Source organism: Sarcophilus harrisii, chromosome 2, assembly GCF_902635505.1.
Source record: "Sarcophilus harrisii chromosome 2, mSarHar1.11, whole genome shotgun sequence".
Taxonomy (NCBI): domain Eukaryota; kingdom Metazoa; phylum Chordata; class Mammalia; order Dasyuromorphia; family Dasyuridae; genus Sarcophilus; species Sarcophilus harrisii.
In genome coordinates this window covers 473,846,527-473,865,915 of record NC_045427.1, presented here as the reverse complement: position 1 = coordinate 473,865,915, position 19,389 = coordinate 473,846,527, and the positions used below count along the sequence as shown (strand labels likewise).

General features: G+C 35.9%; 1 protein-coding gene across 3 annotated transcripts in view; it reads left to right on the top strand.

Moving 5' to 3' along the window:
- Window positions 1–19,389, top strand: part of AMFR (autocrine motility factor receptor) — a 59,371-nt gene that overhangs the window by 14,927 nt on the left and 25,055 nt on the right. For all 3 annotated transcript variants that reach the window (XM_031954531.1, XM_031954532.1, XM_031954529.1), the window contains exons 2-8: window positions 5,699–5,791; window positions 9,168–9,332; window positions 10,554–10,706; window positions 13,500–13,540; window positions 14,133–14,265; window positions 14,944–15,077; window positions 16,116–16,226. In XM_031954531.1, the coding sequence (XP_031810391.1) occupies window positions 5,699–5,791; window positions 9,168–9,332; window positions 10,554–10,706; window positions 13,500–13,540; window positions 14,133–14,265; window positions 14,944–15,077; window positions 16,116–16,226 (830 nt within the window). The remainder of the gene's footprint in view (window positions 1–5,698; window positions 5,792–9,167; window positions 9,333–10,553; window positions 10,707–13,499; window positions 13,541–14,132; window positions 14,266–14,943; window positions 15,078–16,115; window positions 16,227–19,389) is intronic.

Here is a 19,389-nt window from a genome sequence, read left to right as displayed (position 1 = left end):
CTTCCCTTCTGCCTACAAAAATGCCTATGTCTCCTCCATCTTCTAAAATTCTTCACTTGATTCATCTATCCATAGATAATCTGTCATTCTATTCTTCCTTTTGAGACTAAATTCCATGAAAAGGCCATCTTAATTATAATCTCTATGCCTTTTCTTTTCCCTCTCTTATTAACTCTGTAGTTTGGCTTTCACCTTCACTGATCAACTGAAATTACTCTTTGCAAAGTTACTAATGGTCTTTGAAATGTCAAATCTAATCAGTTCTCATCCTTTTTGATTTCTATGTAGTCTCTGATAGTGTTATCATCCCTTTTTCTTTTTTTTTTTTAAATTATAACTTTTTATTGACAGAACACATGCATGGGTAATTTTTTACAACATTATCCGTTGCACTCACTTCTGTTCTGATTTTTCCCTTTCCTCCCTCCACTCCCTCCTCTAGATGGCAGGCAGTCTTATACATGTTAAATATGTTATAGTATATCCTAGATACAATGTATGTGTGCAGAACCATACAGTTCTCTTGTTGCACAAGAAGAATTGGATTCAGAAGGTGAAAATAACCTGGGAAGAAAAACAAAAATGCAAGTAGTCCACATTCATTTCCCAGTGTTCCTTCTCTGGATGTAACTGATTCTGTCCATCTTTGCTCAATTGGAACTGAATTGAATCTTCTCTTTGTCGAAGATATCCACTTCCATCAGAATACATCCTCATACAATATTGTTGTTGAAGTGTATAATGATGTCCTGGTTCTGCTCATTTCACTCAGCATCAGTTCATGTAAGTCTTTCTTTTCTATACAAGCCTCTCTCTATTCATTCTGCTGGTCATTTCTTACAGAACAATAATATTCCATAACATGCATATATCACAATTTACCCAACTATTCTCCAATTGATGGGCATTTATTCAGTTTCCAATTTCTAGCCATTACAAAAAGAGCTGCTATAAACATTTTGGCACATACAGGTCCCTTTCCCTTCTTTAATATCTCTTTGGGGATAAGCCCAGTAGTAACACTGCTGGATCAAAGGGTATGCACAGTTTGATAACTTTTTAGGCATAATTCCAGATTGCTCTCCAGAATGGTTGAATTTGTTCACAATTCCACCAACAATGCATTAGTGTCCCAGTTTTCCCACATCCCCTCTAACATTCATCATTATTTTTTCCTGTCATCTTAGCCAATCTAACAGGTGTGTATTGGTATCTCAGAGTTGTCTTAATTTGCCTTTCTCTGATCAATAGTGATTTGGAATCCTCTTTCATATGAATAGAAATAGTTTCAATTTCATCATCTGAAAATTGTCTGTTCATATCCTTTGACCATTTGTCAATTGGAGAATGGTTTGATTTATTAAAGCTTTTTATTTACAAAGCATATGCATGGATAGTTTTTCCAGCATTGACCCTTGCAAAACTTTCTGTTCCAAATTTTTCCCTCCTTCCCCCTCCCTTCTCCCCTACATGGCAGGTAGTCCAATATATGTTAAATTTGTTAAAATATATGTATACATATTTATACAGTTATTTTGCTGCATAAGAAGAATCAGATTTAGGGAAAAAAAAAAAAAACCTGAGAAGGAAAACATGCAAGCAAAAGTGAAAGTGCTATGTTGTGGTCCACACTCAGTTCCCATAGTTTTCTCTCTGGGTGTGGATGGCTCTTTTTATCACTGAACAAGTGGCACTGGTTTGAATTATCTCATTGTAGAAGAGAGCCATGTCCATCAGAATTGATCCTCATATAATTTTCTTGTTGTGGTGTATAATGATCTCCTGGTTCTGCTCATTTCGCTTATCATCAGTTCATGTAAGTATCTACAGGCCTTTCTGAAATCATCCTGCTGGTTATTTTCCTACAAAACAATAATATTACATAATATTCATATACCAAAATTTATTCAGCCATTCTCCAATTGTTGGATTTCCACTCAGATTCCAGTTTCTAGCCACTACAAAAAGGGCTACTACAGACATTTTTGCACATGTGGATCCCTTTCCCTCCTTTAAGATCTCTTTGGGATATAGGCCCAATAGAAACACTGTTGAATCAAAGGGTATGCACAATTTGATAACTTTTTGAGCATAGTTCCAAATTGCTCTGCAGAATGGTTGGATATGTTTACAGTTCCACCAACAATGTATCAGTCTCCGAGTTTTCCCACATTCCCTTCAACATTCTCCATTATCTTTTCCTGTCATCTTAGCCAATCTGACAGGAATCATCCCTTTTTCTTGATATTTTCTTCTCTCTGTATTTCTATGGGACTACTGTTCTGGTTCTTCTCATACCTGTCTGCTATATACTTACTATATTCTCAGTTTTCTTTGCTGGATATTCAGATTCCTCCTGCTAATTTTGGGCATCTACAAAGGATCTGCAAAGGGTCTACTTTTCCATTCTCCCTATTGGATATCCTGTAGACATCTTAAACTTAACATGTCAAAAAATGAAGTAATTGTTTTTTTTCCCCCAAGACCTCACCTCTTCATGACTTTTCTATTACTTATTGTTAATGTGTGGGAAAAGGTAAAGAACTTTGCCTTTTTTATTGCCTATTGGATATCTTGAAGTGGATGTCCTATAGACATCTTAAACTTAACATGTCAAAAAATGAAGTAATTGTTTTTTTTCCCCCAAGACCTCACCTCTTCATGACTTTTCTATTACTTATTGTTAATGTGTGGGAAAAGGTAAAGAACTTACAAATTCTAAAGTAGATCAAGCCTTATAGGCCTCAGTTTTGGCTTCTCCGGAGCCACATGATTTTAGATAAGGCCTGGACTACGGCTGAAGAAGTTGCATATCACCTTGTCCACTACATTCCACTGACCAACTAGGGGAACAGTAGAGTTATGTGGCCAATCACAACATATAGAGGGTGGGATTTTGGAGGTTCTTTGTCTGAAATGTATAAAAGTTGTAAGCATTTTCAAGGCTCTGGCCCTATCCTGCTGTGAAATTTTGCTTGCAGACCAGGATGGGGTCTGCTTCTTGAGATTTTAATAAATAATTCTGCTTTCTGTGAGTGATCTCTGTAGTAGTCCATTTGGGTAGGTCTTTTTGTCCCAAACATTAAGGATACCATCATCCTGCCAGTTACTCACATTCACAATCTTGGTGATCATTCTCAATCAATGTCTCTTACTCACCATATCCAATCAGTTGCCAGATCCTATCATTTTTACCTTTAAAACACCACTCATTTAAGCCTTCCTCTATCTCTGATTACTGCCATCATCCTGATGGTCCAGAAGACCCTCATTCCCTTACCCCTGGACTATTGTGTACTGATTTGCCTTCATATGTCCCCTATCCAATCTATTTTCCACTCAACTTTCAATTTTATCTTTCTAAAGGACAGATCTACCATCCCCTTATACTTATTCAATCAATTCCAATAACTTTATATTGCTTCTGGATTATAAAGTCTGCTTGGCTTTTAAAACTCTACGTAACCTGATTCCTCCTAATTTTCTAAGTCTTATACTTTCTTTTTACACCCTTCCTTCCAATATATTATTAGATCCAGTGACATTTGACTGTTCCTCATATAGTGATACTCTCATCTCCTGACATTTTTATTGGCAGTCACCCAGACCTGGAATTGTCCCTTCATCTCAGTCTTCTCTGCTTTCCTTCAACTCTCAGCTGGAGTCTTACCTTCTTTAGGAAGGCTTCCTTAATTTTAATGTCTTTCCTTTGAAATTATCTAATTTTCTCTCTTCTTCTTCTCTTCCTCCTTCCCCCTTCCCCCTTCTTCCTCCCCCTTCCCCTATTAATTTCCTTCCTTTCCCTCTCCCTCTTCCCCCCTTCACCTTTCCCTCTACTTCCTTCCCCTCCTCTTCCCTTCCTTTCTCTCTTCCTCTCCATCTCTGTCTCTGTGTCTGTCTGTCCTTTTCTCTCTGTCTCTCTCCCTCCCCTCCCTCTCTGTCTCTCCATCTCGCGCTCTCTTTCCTTCCCTCCCTTCCCTCCCTTTTTCCCTCTCTGTTTTTCTCTCTGCCTCTCTGTCTCTTTTTCCCTACATACACATATATATGTGTGTGTTTTTCACAAGCTTTATGCTAAGTATGTTATGATTATTATCTCATTTAATCTTCAGCAACCTGGAAGGTAGGTGCTATGAGTTTTTCTATTTTACAGATGAGGAAACTGACATAGGCAGATTAAGTGACCTGGATAGAGTCACACAGTAAGTGTTGGAGACCAAATTTAAACTCTCCTCTTTCTTATTTGGCCCAGTACTCTGCTCCATGTGGCTTGGCGCAGTGCCCAGCACATAATAGATGCTTAATAAATGCTTGTTGACTGACCCATCTCAGTGACTCCTTTTTTGCTGTCCCCCCACACCTGCAATATTCCATCTCCTACCCTGCCCCTTGTAATTTTCCTGACTTCCTTCCAGATTGTCAAATGCAAATCTCACCAACTCCAGAAGGTTCTTCATGGTCATGCAGGCTGCTAATGCCTTTCCTTTTCAAAGACCCCTCATCAATTCTGTATCTGTATTATCTGGTCCCATTATGTTGTAATTTCATCGAGGCAAAGCTATTTTTGAACTTTTTTGTCTTTTCCGAGTTTTAGCACAATGCCTGGTTGACAGTGTGATCTACTGCCAGGTTAAGGTATTACCTCTATAATTGTCTCTCTCTACTTTTCTCTACCCCCCAGGGAACATCAGTTATTCACCTTTGTTTTCTGAGAAACTTTTTAGGTTGACTTGTAAGGTTCTTTACAATGTAGCTTAAATGTATCTTTGTAAAGCATTTTAGGTATCACAGTGGGTAGTGCCCGGCCTGGAGGCAGGAAGATCTGGTTTCAAATATGCCTCAGACACTTATTAGCTGTGTGACCCCGGGGCAAGTTACTTAACCCTCTTTGTCTCAGTTTCCTTATCTGTAGGATGAATTGGAGAAAGAAATGGCATATCTCTCCAAGAAAACCCCAAAGGGGTCATGAAGTCAGACTTGACTGAAAATGACAAAACAATACCATCTTTGTAGAATTATCTCCCACCATCCCATCTATATTTAGGTTTCTTCTCCTCCTTCTGTCATTGTAGCCTTATCCTCTCACTTTCACTTAAACTCAGCTCAGGAAATCTTCCTTAGTCTTAGAAATGTGTTTCCCCCCTCTTTCCCTATAAAAGCTCTTCTATATATTCTTTTATCCTGCATTTATTTTTATACATGCCATATCTCTTAAAAACTTAGCTCAAGTTGTAGCTTTCACATGAAGGCTCCTCAATTGCTAGTGCTTTCCCTTCTAAAAGTAGATTACAGAAATTGTGTGTTTGTGTGTGTGTGTGTGTTTTTGTATGTATGTATGTATTTTTACCATGTTGTTTTCTTTGATAAAAGGGAAACTCCTTGAGGATGGGAAATTTTTCCCTTTACTATCACTAGCAATTAACAGTGCTGGCATCTAGTAGTTGATTAATAAATGTTGATTATTCTTCCCTGTTATGTAAGGTGTTAGAGGACAAGACTGTTTATTTTGATTTTTACATTTTAGTGCACAGTACCTTATGCATAGAGAAGGGATTTAATAAATGTTAAACTAAATTGAATTGATGTTCAAGTCCTTGGAAATCATGGCTGAATTTCTTGTGAAGTCTTTAATATTGCTTTATATCTTTATCTTTGCAGCAGGAAAAAATAAAATTTGTTCCTCTTTTGGGTTTATGTACAGGTCTTAGTAAATACTGCTTGCTGTTTCTTGATGTTGGTGGCCAAGTTAATCCAATGTGTTGTATTTGGTCCTCTTCGAGTGAGTGAGAGGCAGGTAAGTGATTTATATGCATAACCAACACAGATAAAGCAGTAATGCTAGCTATCTAGTAACCAGATATTTGTGTATATGTGTGTGATTTTTTTGGAAATGCAAGGATGATGAATATTCTTAAAGGTCACTTTTTGGAGTCTGAAAGAAATTACTCGAGATTTTCAGTATCAAATACATTAAGAATCTCAGTTTTTTTTTTTGAGACAGTAGATAACTTTCTCTTGTTTCTCTGCTTATGATTCCCACCAGGTATAATAGGCAATATATCCCTTTAAAATCATTCTTCTCACCTACAGTTCTGGGACTCAGTGGATACTTATAGAGAATAATTTGTCTCTAAAAAACGAGTTCAGAGTAGTCCTTTAAAAAAAATGACTTCCATTTAAAAAAATACTGGATCCTGTGGGTAGATAAATAGTTAAGCTGACTAGCTAGTAAATACTATGTAATTTTAGGTGTGGCACTGCTTTGTAAGATGGAACATTTTCACCAAAAGGATTTCTATTTCCACCCTTTCCTGATCCTTTGGAATCTTAATCCCATAATGATAAACAGAAGTGGCCTGGCATAAGCAACTTGCTGTGGTGGGCAAAATATTGGTTTTTGAACCACCATAAAATCCTGACTCTGTCCTGTCCTTTCTTTTTAGTTTTAGGCAAGACATTTTATTTTGGGAGGCTTCAGTTTCCTTGTTATATAGTGAGGGTCTTGGACTAAGTGTTTTCCCTTTAGGTCCCCTTCTAGTTCTGAGTCTGTAATTCTGTGAACTTCAACATTGATAAATGTGATAAGTTCTGGAGCATTTTCGGAGAACTAAAACAGGATTATGACTAGCATAAGCTCCTGGATTCTAAGCAGTACTGCCCTTATTTTTTTGTTCTCAAGTCTTTTCATTAGAGAATTTAGTTCCAGGCGTTAGGTGGCACCAGAGTGTATACAGCGCTGGGCTTGGAGTCAAGGAAGACTTACTTTATGTTCAAGCCCAGCCTCAAACATATACTAGCTGGGTGATCCTGGGCAAGTCACTGCACCTTGTTTGCCTCAGTTTCCTCATCTGTTAAAAAAAAAAAAACAATCCAAGCAGAAGGAAATGGCAAGCCACTTAAGTATTTTTGCCAGTAAAAACCCCAAAATGGGATCATGAAGAGTCAGATATGACTGAAACAACTCTATAGCAATAACAACAACTCAGTAGCAATAGCAGCAGATTAAAATGTCAAACAGTGTTCTCCTAGGCGGGGCTAGTGGAATACAGAGTTATTGTAGAATGTAATGGCTGTTTTTACATTTATTTTTCTCCCAGTGAAAATTTCTGATTAGTTACATTTAAAAGGTGGTGAAGTGGATAAATAAAGCAAGGGCCCTAAAGTCAGGAGGACCTAAGTTCAAATGTGCCTTCAGGCTACCAGCTGTATGATTCTGTCTCTCCCCCCCCCAAAAAAAAAACAAAAAAAAGGTAACTAGGAAGGTTTAGGCAGTTTGCTGTACATGTGGAAACTTATATAGATACAATGTTGAACCCATGCTTTTTTCTTTCTTCCCCAAATATTACTTAACCTCTTTGTTGGATTTCAATCTGATGATGCATACAAAAATATTCTCTATATGACTTTTAACAGTCTGAGAAGCATTTTTAAAAGTCACTCATGGTGAACTCCAAATAATAAACCCATGATAAAAAATGCTATCTCCTGAGAGAGAACTGATGAACTCTTGAGTGCAGATTGAAGTATACTTTTTTCACTTTCTTAATGTTTCTTTTGTTTATTGTTTTAGGACTTTTTTGGGGGGGACAACATGGTTCTTATGGAAATGTATTTTTCATCATTTTACTTGTGTACTTGATATATTACTTGCCTTCTCAGTGGCTGGCAGGAGAGGTGTAAAAGAGGGAGAGAATTTGGAACTAAAAATTTTTTTTAAATATTAAAAAAATAAAAAATTTTAGTGTTGCATGACAAATTTTTTTTTTTCAGTATTAATTCTACATAATAGAGACTTATATAAATGTTTTTCAGACTATTAAGAACCATATAGAGAATATCTTTGTATGGTAGGTTGTCTAATACATTATTTCCTTGTCCTATATAAATGTGATATATTATAGATCATATAATATGGCCTATTATAATTTATCTTACCAAAAGACTTGTTGTTGGTGGATTGGAACTATTCAAACAAATGAGGTCATAATGGTGGAGAATGTAATATCAAACTCAAAGATGTTAAATATATGTGTAATCAGATAAATTAATATCAGATAGAATAATAGAGTGCTAAAGGTGAAAGGGACCTCAAATATCAGTCCAGTTCCCTTTTTTGAAGATGAAGAAACTGAGGCCTGCAATAAAAATTTTTAGAATAAAATTTATATATAAGCAAAGGGTCAGCCTGTTAGAACATTAGAAGTATAAAGGTATACATACACATATCTACCCTTCATTGTAATCTTCTTAATTAGAGGAAGGGGAAAAAAGTAAAAAGTACATAGCACAAAGCAAAAGAAAACCAATAAGGAATTAAAGAAAAGCTGAGAAGCTTTGAAAATAATATGTAGAATTTATTATATTTACATAGGTTTTCTTGAAATGGAAATTTATTGGTCTGCTGTGTACATGGCAGTGTTTTGTTTTTTATCTTTTCTCATTTTGTATTTAAATCCAAAAATATTACCAGCAGCTAGGTGTCATAGTAGATAGAACACCAGCCTTGAGGTCAGAAGCACTGGAGTTCAAATCTGGCCTTGGATACTTAACACTTCCTAGCTGTGTGATCCTGGGCAAGTCACTTAATCCCAATTGCCTCAGTCAAAAAAATTTTTTTAAATATTTTAAAAAATACACATTTTTTTAAAGTCTAGACTTGAAGTTTCATTTGCCAATGCAAATTGACAATAGATCTGCAATTTAATATTTTAGAAAAATGAAAAGATGAAATTTTGAAATGGTATAATAAGCATTTTTAACATGTTTCAAATAGCAAGAATTTGTGGTCATAGCTAGGATGGAGGACCAATATAATCATTCCTTATCACTATGACATATATATACCAAAGTCATTGAGAAACAGGTTTAGAACTCAAAACTCTTTTACATAAAGTGCCTATTTTTAGGTTATTTCAGAATTGACAGTAAAAGGATCAATATATCATTTTTGCCTGTGCTACCCTCCCTTTTTTTTTTCTACTATTGATCATCATATCACCTGTTTCTTAGAAGTTAATATTGAAGTTATTTATTGAAAGGCAATATAACTAGCTAAATGCAGATGTTTACCCATGACAGCTAACTTGGGGTATAAAGAAATCTCTTGGTATGTATGGTGCTCATGATGGTAGATTCTTTGAACTTTTTTCCATTATACTTTTTCTTCTTAGCACCTAAAGGACAAGTTTTGGAACTTTATCTTCTACAAGTTCATTTTCATTTTTGGTGTGCTGAACGTCCAGACAGTGGAAGAAGTAGTGATGTGGTGTCTCTGGTTTGCTGGACTTGTGTTTCTGCATCTGATGGTGCAATTATGCAAAGACAGGTTTGAATATGTAAGTTTTCAGAATGGTTTTTCTTTTTCTTAATCACATGGTTCTGGCATGGTTCTGGCAGCTTTGAAATAGAGTTTATGAGTCAGCAGCCCTGTTTTCCCTAAGATACTAGTCCTTCAACAGAAAGATCTCCGGCTCTTATACTCTTATTGTCACTTGCACAGGTGGTTTTTGTGTTACTTCTCAATTGATTAAGGGATTCTTGAAAGACCGTTATGCTTTAAAATTTCCAATCTCTCCCCTTTCCCTTCTGGGCTACTCCATCCCACAGAGTTTAGTAGAGTTAGTTCAAGGACATAAACTGTTTTACTTAGTGCCAACTTATCTTTGCACACAAATTATATTTAAATGTAAAGATATACAGTCTTCCTTTTCTCTTCTAACCTATTCATAGTTGAAAGGTTTAATCATTCTCTTCCAGAATTTGGTGACTTTTCTAACCCAATTTGTTAGCTGCTTTTTACTGATAGTGTGCATTGTAACCTCAGGCTGAAAGAATAAACAATACCTGTCAGTCACTATTCTCCCTGGAAAAGTGAGGCAAGGCCATTTTCTGTCTAGATCCCAATTCTGCCCTTCCCTCACTTTGGGTGAAAACTTAAAGCTCAGCAGCTTCCTTAACTTCTGTCTTTAGAATTTCCCTGAACTAACCTGTTCTGGTCACTTCAGCTTTATGGTCAATTGCTCCTCAAGAAAGTCTTCTCTATCAAACTTTTAGGAATTTACTAAAATATTATAAAGTCTCTTATTTTTCTAGCTAAATTAACCATCCTTCCATATTCCCAAGTACTTGAATAGCTCCCAGCCTTCCAACTTAGTCTCCCAAACTTTTTCATAGTGATTCCAAATATACAAATAGAATAAAATTTTATGCTATCCTGGAATCTGCTTAGTCAAGATGATCAGTAGCACCAACCTCATCAGTGAGGTGAATGATAAAATGTTTTTGCAAAACTATGTAAGAACTCACTGTTGTTCTTCTCATTATCTGTTATTTTGGTTAAATTAACCAATGCATAACGTCAATGTATATCAGAGGACCAGTCAGTCATCACAGTCTGAGGAGGTGAGTGTTGTTTATGGCAGCTCTTATCACATGCAGGCATACAAAAACTCCAGTGATGAAAACGCTGGTTTTGATCAGGAAGTTAAATGTCCTCTGTTCTTCCTCCCTGCATGTAAGTTCAGCATTTATTTGACTCTATCTTTATTTTACTCCAGCTTTCGTTTTCTCCTACTACACCAATGAGCAGCCATGTCCGAGTGCTTACTCTTCTGATTGCTATGCTGCTCTCCTGTTGTGGATTAGCTGTTGTCTGCTGTGTGACGGGTTACACCCATGGAATGCACACACTGGCCTTCATGGCTGCAGAGGTGAGGTTTTCACTGTCAGATTTTGTGGTCATATGCTTACTTGTATTTTCCTCTATATGTTTTCAAGAGTTTACAGGTAAATGGAAATGGAAAAAATGGAAATGATATTTAAAATCTTCACCCATTAAGAATAGTAAAGTTAAGAATAGTCATTAATTTTGAAGAAGAAAAAGTCTATCCACCAAACCATAAGCTGTATATTGGGCCCTTAGAATGTTATATGGGATGAACATGATATTGTGCTGTCACAGAAAAATAACTTGAGGGATCCATAATAACAACCAGTCAGCATTTATTAAAACCTTATGGAATTAATTTATCGACATTGAGCTAGGTTTGCTATATTTTGATTTATGCTGTTTTTAAAGTTATATTTTAATTTGTCCTTATATTTGATGTGGGTATGTTATTTGAGAGAGATAGATGTGATATTTGATTCTGTCATCTATAGAACCTAGGTGAAGCTCTCTTTACAACAATAACTAAGCTGTGTCTCCCTGGAGAGATCACTTGCCAATCTCAGTGCCACATACAATCCTTTGAGACCATTTTTTTCAGACTCTCTATTTGTTGAGGCACATCATTGCAGGTAATTTCCACACTGGTAATTTCTTTTCTTTCTTTCTTTTTTTTTTTTTTTTTTTAAATAGCTTTTTATTTACAAGTTATATTTATAGGTAATTTTACAGCATTGACAATTGCCAAATGTTCCAATTTTTCTCCTCCTTCCCCCCACCCCCTCCCCTAGATGGCAGGATGACCAGTAGATGTTAAATATATTAAAGTATAAATTAGATACACAATAAGTATACATGACCAAACCGTTATTTTGCTGTACAAAAAGAATCAGACTCTGAAATATTGTACAATTAGCCTGTGATGGAAATCCAGAATGCAGGAAGGCAAAAATATAGTGATTGGGAATTCAATGTAATGGTTCTTAGTCATCTCCCAGAGTTCTTTTGCTGGGTGTAGCTGGTTCAATTCATTCCTGCTCCATTGGAACTGATTTGGTTCATCTCATTGCTGAGGATGGGCAGGTCTATCAGAATTGATCATCATATAGTATTGTTGTTGAAGTATATAATGATCTCCTGGCCCTGCTCGTTTTCACTCAGCATCAGTTCGTGTAAGTCTCTCCAGGCCTTTCTGAAATCATCCTGTTGGTCATTTCTTGCCGGACAATAATATTCCATAATATTCATATACCATTCTCCAATTGATGGGCATCTACTCAGTTTCTAGTTTCTGGCAACTACAAAGAGGGCTGCCACAAACATTCGTGCATATATAGCTCCCTTTCCCTTCTTTATGGTCTCTTTGGGATATAAGCCCAGTAGTAACACTGCTGGATCAAAGGGTATGCCCAGTTTGATAACTTTTTGAGCATAGTTCCAAATTGCTCTCCAGAATGGTTGGATGTATTCACAATTCCACCAACAATGTATTACACACTGGTAATTTCTACATTGTTGAAACCATAGGTCTGAGGCAAAAATGTTATTTGAAGACTAAAAAAAAAAAATCTCATCTTTAGTTATGATAATGAAACATTCTAAAATCTCAGGAATATCAATATCATACCAAAAAAGTTATTAATTTAGACTCCATTAATCAGGAATTTGTTGGAATGGGGCTAAAGTTTACTTTTTGGTTCAATAGAATTTTTCGTAGTACAAATAAACAGTAAATAAAATTGAAAGTAGAATATTGAATATAATTAGGAAAACAGATTATTGTTTTTTCTTTTTTAATTTGGAATCTTCCCATATCAGTCAGTTTGAATTTGAGGTGTTTAACTGTCTTTTTTGGCAGTACAGTAGAAGCCCCTTTGTGAAACTGAATAAATAATTTACTGAAATATTCTTTAAAAATAAGATATTATTCGTATCTTTTATTTTTTTCTATTGCCTATATTTCCCAGAGTATCCCTTCCCCTTTTAGAGTTGTATTCCTTATGATAAAAAAATGAAAATAGGGAGAAAAGTTTAGCAAAACTAACCAGCATGTCAGAAAAAGTCTAACATTCTGTATAGTGTTCCATGCCATTCACTCAGCCTTTGCAAGGAAGGGAAAAAAATGTCTTTTCTTATCTCTTCTTTAAGGCCATAATCAATTATTATAATTGAAATATCCTTAAATAAGGTTATCTTAGCAAACTGTAATTCATTGTTTCCTATAAACTTCATTCAAAAACGCTGCAGGGGGCTGGGTTCTTTTGGTCTTGAAACACCCAGGATTCCCAAGAATTTGGAAAACTACTTCTGGTATAGATAACATTACTGCCATCTGGTGGAACTGACTTTCCAAAACTGTGATTAATACTCGTCTTTGGGCTGAAGATCTGAGGTTATTATATCAGGAATTGTATCTACTTGGATGTGATATTAAAAGTTACTTTCTAAACTCTTTACCTGACTAATGAAAATAGTGAATATTTTCATTAATCTATTTTCTTTGATAAAGAAGAACCACAAAATGGATTATTAAATCCACAGATAATTCAAAACTTATCTTACTAACTGATTTTAATAACCAGACATATTCAGTCTTCATCAGGGGTTGCTAACTAAATTTATTTGTTTCCTGCTTTTTTCATGATAGAATTATTAGTACTTAATGAATGATCTTTAGGAGAAAGCAACTATTATTCTTGGTATACTTTTAAAAAAAATCTACTCCTTATTAATTGAGTTGATTTTATTTTGTTTTATATTAGATTGCTAACATGAGTTCGGCCTGAATATTCCTTGGTTTTATTGAGTAAAACTGTGTTTTCTTATTTTTTTACAGTCTCTCCTTGTGACAGTGAGGACTGCTCATGTGATTTTACGGTTAGTAGCTAAGCTATCTTTTTGCTTAGAGGGGAGGGTATTGTTTAGGGTTGGGGAAAGCAACAGTCTTTGGAAGAGGAATTCCCCAATGAGTGAATTTTGTCAAAATCCTCAAATTATTTACTTTTACAGCATCACTGTTAGAGAGTACTTCAGGGTAGTTGCCAGGTGTAACCCTGTTTTTATTGAATATGAAGTTTCTTAATAACCCAGAAGAGAAATTCACTTGTTAATGGAGTAGTAGAATGACTTACCTTGGAAATAGACATCTGCCTCAAGGACTGCCTTGAGGTTTAGTCCTGGCTACAATATGCATGTTGAAATACTGAAATCTGGAGATTCTGAGGCATGGATCAGTTTGAAAAAAGGCCACAATACTTCTCTGCCATAAGAATGAAGCATGTACCATCTATTTCTTCCCTCTTCCTCCCCCTCCTCCTCCACATTGGTACCATGGAGATAAAGCTATACTTGTCCTCACTTTTAGTTATGGCTTTAGTATGAAGGATGGAACATTTATATAAATGAGGCAGAATTTCAAAATTAAATAAAAATGCATCCTGACAATTTAAATATTTTTTCTTCTCAACAGTTATGTAATTCACCTCTGGGATCTCAATCATGAAGGGACTTGGGAAGGAAAGGGCACTTATGTGTATTATACGGATTTTATTATGGAGCTCACTTTGTTATCTCTGGACCTTATGCACCATATTCACATGTTGGTATGTAACACCAGAATAAGCATCTAAGCAGAACTCAGGATAAGACTTCATTAATAAATTTTAAAATGAAACATACAGAATGAGATGTATTGAGTTGATAAAATAAGATAGTTAAAATATGATCTCAATGTCTTCCCTATCTAAACACATAGTATACAAAGAAATAAGCTGGGATAAATTAGTCTGTTCATTGAGTCTTTCAATCTATTCCTAGATTTTATCATCTCTGTCGACTAGAGTCATATGGTAATTTTTGAACATAAAATTGCTCATGTTTGGTTCCTGTAAATTAGCAGTAACTGTATAAACATAGACAAGACTTTCTATAATAGTTTTTTACAATTGTATTTTAATAGTCTTTGTGCTGTTTCTGACTTAAAAGTCTTAACCGCTTAAATTTACTTTGGTTAAATTTGCAAATAATAAAGATGAAATTCAATTTGGTTGTTTAGGAATGAAATCAAATGTATATAACATTTAAACATAATTTGAAGATTCCTAATGGAAATCAGATAGTAATGCTTTATGAAATTTGTCAGAATTTATTGAGTTAAATGGTGTGCCAGTTTCATGTTGACCCATGAAATATGCCACATAACACAATAACTTCTTTCAGAATCTTATTATTAATTTCAGGACATTAATTTTTAATTTCCTTTTTTTTCTGATTTCTTTAAGCTGTTTGGCAACATCTGGTTGTCCATGGCCAGCTTGGTGATCTTTATGCAACTACGTTATCTGTTCCATGAAGTACAACGTCGAATCCGTCGCCACAAGAATTACTTGCGTGTAGTTGGAAATATGGAGGCCAGGTAAGTGAGAAGAGGTTAACAGTACTGAAATATAGCCATGTTGGATGGTGGATAATAGTAAGTTATTTAGGAAGTTTTTAAATAATTTTTTTAAAAAAAATCTTACTATGAATTACTATGTATGAATCCTATACAACGAACAGATACTTATTAAGTGCCTGCTTTCGTCAGATAACTGCTAAGATACTTCTAAACATAGATGAGACCGTGTCACAACTCTACCCAAGATTGTCACTATCTCTATTGCCTCTAGAATAAAAAAGAAACTTTTAAATCGGTTTATGAGTCTAATAATAAGTGTTTGGCTTAGGGTTTTCTGGTGGCATAAGACTTAGATCTTAAAAAATAAGTAGTATTTCATTAGGTAGACCTGAAAGGAAAACCATTGTGGGCATAGTAAACTGTGTGAACACAAAGTAGCCCAGCTATTTTTGTGTAAAAGTTTTTGGGGTTTTTTTTTTTTTTTTCAAATTTAGAACTTTAAATTTTCTCTCTGTTTTGGGCTAGAAATCTAAAAGATACCAATAGTAAACATGAATCTTACTAAGATTAAATTTATAAATATATTTTTACTCAAGTTTGAGTAAGATGTAGAAGAAAGTGAACATGAATTATTTTTGTAAAGATTTCTAGCTTCTCCTCACCAACTTAGGGTGGGGATCACAGTGCAGTGGAAAGTACCTTGACTTGAATTCAGAAGCTCCTTCTCTCAGTTCTGGCTTATGCACTTATTGGCTGTGTAACCAACTCTGTGAGCTCATTGAGCTTTCCATTTATGCAAAATAGGGGTATTTGAACTTGATCTGCTTATTTCACACAATTCCTATGGGGAAGTCATATCAATTTTCTTGTAAACTAAAGTACAGTATAAATGTGAATTGTCATTCTTAACAGCTGTAATATTATTAAGGATTGAATAATGCTGATTGAGTACTTTGAATTACTGTAGTACTTTAGAAGAGCAACAATGATGTTCTGACTTCATTTTTTGCTTTTTTTTTTTTTGTTTTTTTTTTTTTGTTTTTGTTTTTGTTACAGGTTTGCAGTTGCAACTCCTGAAGAACTAGCTGTCAATAATGATGACTGTGCCATCTGCTGGGACTCAATGCAGTCTGCAAGGAAACTGCCCTGTGGACACCTCTTTCACAAGTATGTGTGTAATGAAAAATACCAAATATTGGAGCTAAAAGGGACCTCTAGCTACTTCATTTTGCAGAGGAAAACTCTGAGAGGTATGGAAATATGTATAGCTAATTGACTGTGCGATTTCTATACCTGCAGTAGTATCTGATTGAGGGGGGGAGAAGTTAGGAAGTGTGTATTTGGAGGAATTTGGTCAAACTCCTCAAATTGTTCCCTTTACAGCATCACTGTTAGAGAATATTTCAGGGTAGTTGCCAGGTGTAGCCCTGTTTTTATTGAATATGAAGTTTCTTAAAAGCCCAGAAGAGAAACTCACTTGTTGTGAATGACTTACCTTGGAAATAGACAAGAAAAAACATCACTGCAGTATACCCCATGAGTGGTCCTAGGCCTCCACTGCTCTATGAACCTTTTACGTTCCTTATCTATTCCATATTTGGACAACTGCTATTATTGTAATGCTTCTTTTTTATTTTAAAATATGCATGACTCTGTACTTTTCAACAATGTAGGCATCCATGCTAACCCATTATTACTCTTGTCTGTCTTCCTAGGAAGCATGGGGGGGGAGGGTGTCTCAGCATTTTGGGGGACTTCCTCATTTTCTCTTGGTATTGATAAAATAATAAGGTAATATGAGGAGTTAGGAAAACACTTAAGGCAAATAAAAGGTTTATAAGAGCATGGTATCATAGATCTAGAAAGATCTTAGATACATCAAATTCATTTTCTCCTGTTTTGCCTTGGAACCAGCCAGTTTTCTCTTTTTTTCTGATGCATTTCTTTGTTCACATCTTTTACATACTGCTTCTCTATCATAAAACCTTGTTTGTAATATATCGTCACCTGTTCATGCTTACCATGTGCTTCCTACATTGCCTTTTGAGTAATCCCAGTTTTCTAAGTACAACTATCTGCCCCTTTATTCAGATTCATAATTTGGAAGCCAGTCTTAGATTTGTTTGTTTGTTTGTTTTTTGCATTAAAAAATTTTATTAATAGTATGTTATTTTTCCAAATATATGCAAAGATAGTTTTCAACATTCTACTTTTGCAAACCAAATTTTTCCCCTTCCCCTCCAAGACAGTAAGCAAGAGAAAGAACTCTCTGTATGTGGATGGCACTTTAACATCATAAGTCTATTAGAATGGCCTTGAATTACTTCATTATTGAAAAGAGCCAAGCCTATCACAGTTGTTATTGTGTACAGTGTTCTCTTGGTTCTGCTGACTTCACTTAGTATCAGTTCTTGTAAATATTTCCAGGCTTTTCTAAAACTATGCCACTCATCATTTCTTACTATTCCATAGCCATTCTCCAGCTGATGGGCATCCACTCAGTTTCCAGTTTCTTATCACTACAAAAAGGGCTGCCACATTTTTGCACATGCACATTCCTTCCTTTAAGATCTCTTTGGGATATAAGCCCAGTAGACACTGCTAGATTAAAGGGTATGCACAGTTTGATAGCCCTTTGGGCATAGTTCCATTTTGCTCCCCATTATGGTTGGATCTATTTACAGCTCTACCAAAAATGCATTGGTTTTCCCACACCCTCTCTTCATTATCTTTTCTTGTCATCTTAGCAATCTGACAGGCAGAAAGTGGTATCTCAGACTTGGCTTAATTTGCATTTCTCTAATCAATAGTTATTTAGAGCATTTTTTCATATGATTAGAAATTAGCCTTGGTATTTAAACCCTCTTTCATCCCCTCACATTCAATTAGTTGCTAAATCTTATGTCCCTCCCCTATTTAAAAACAAAAACAACAACAACAAAAACTTTCCTTGGTACCTTAACTTTGTTAGGATATGCTTTTTAATAAAATGTCAGGTTTTTACTATAGCAATTAAGGCCCTTCATAATCTGATTCCAGGCTAACTTTTCTAGAATCACATCATTCCTTTTTTATGCACCTTGCATTCAGCCAGATTGTCCCAGTTACTGTTGCCTGAATTGGCTGTTCTATTTCCTAGAACACCTGCACAGCCTCTCCTGCCTAGCATGTCTCACTTCTACCATTCTATCTTCTTTCTAGCCTCAGCTCCCACATCATCGCCATAAAGTTTAGCCTGGGGCAAGGATCAGCTTGCCACCTCTGTACACTAAGAATGATTTCACATTAAAAATAAAGTTACATTGTAGCTCACAGGCCAAACAGAAACCCATCATGGGCCAAAGGGCCATAGTTGGCCAACTCCTGGTGTAGTGGCAGGATGCTGAACAGAGTCAAGAGGACCCATTCAGACACTCACTCTCAGCCAGCTTTGTGGCCTTTGGCAAGTCACTCTATCTTGTAGACATCAGATTCCCATTTATAAAATGAGTGTTGAGTTAGATCATATGGGGTTGTTTCCAGCTTTAGATCTATGATCATCTACCTCTGTGAAGGTTTTCCTTTGTTCCTCTAGCCATTGAGGTTTTTTAACTCCTCAAATTATTTATGTATATATTGTATGTTCCCTTCCACTTCCCATGTCAGTAGATTGTAAGCTTCTTTAGGATACAGATAAAGGCATAGATGTAATGCTTATCAGATTTGCAGATGACACAAAGTTGGGAAGGGCAGGTTAACAAATGGGATTATAGAGAGTGCAAAAATATCCCAAGTCCAAATTTCAAGTTAAAAACATTTATTAAGCACTTTCTGTATGTTAGGCACTATGCTAAGAGCAAAAAACAGTCTATTCTCAAGGAAATCACAATCTAATGCGGGGGGGGGGGGGGGGGGGGGGGGGGGGGGGGGGGGGGGGGGGGGGGGAGGGGTAATAGCCTATGTAGTAGCTTCTGTTGTAGCTGAAGAAAATGGAGCTACTACATCCAGGGGTCTTCAAACCACGGCCTGCGGGCCAGATGGGTCAGCTGAGGACGTTTATCCCCCTCACCCAGGGCTATGAAGTTTCTTTATTTAAAGGCCCACAAAACAAAATTTTCGTTTTTACTATAGTCCGGCCCTCCAACAGTCTGAGGGACAGTGAACTGGCCCCCTATTAAAAAGTTTGAGGACCCCCGACATAGGCTATTTGGACTTGATATTTTTGAGATAAAATAAACATCAGAGGACAATGCACAGATCTTTGGGGCATTACAACAGAAACCATTGAAGTTAGTGTTTGAGTCATTGATGAGTATTACCTGGTAACAGTCATTTACTCTGTTTGAAATTC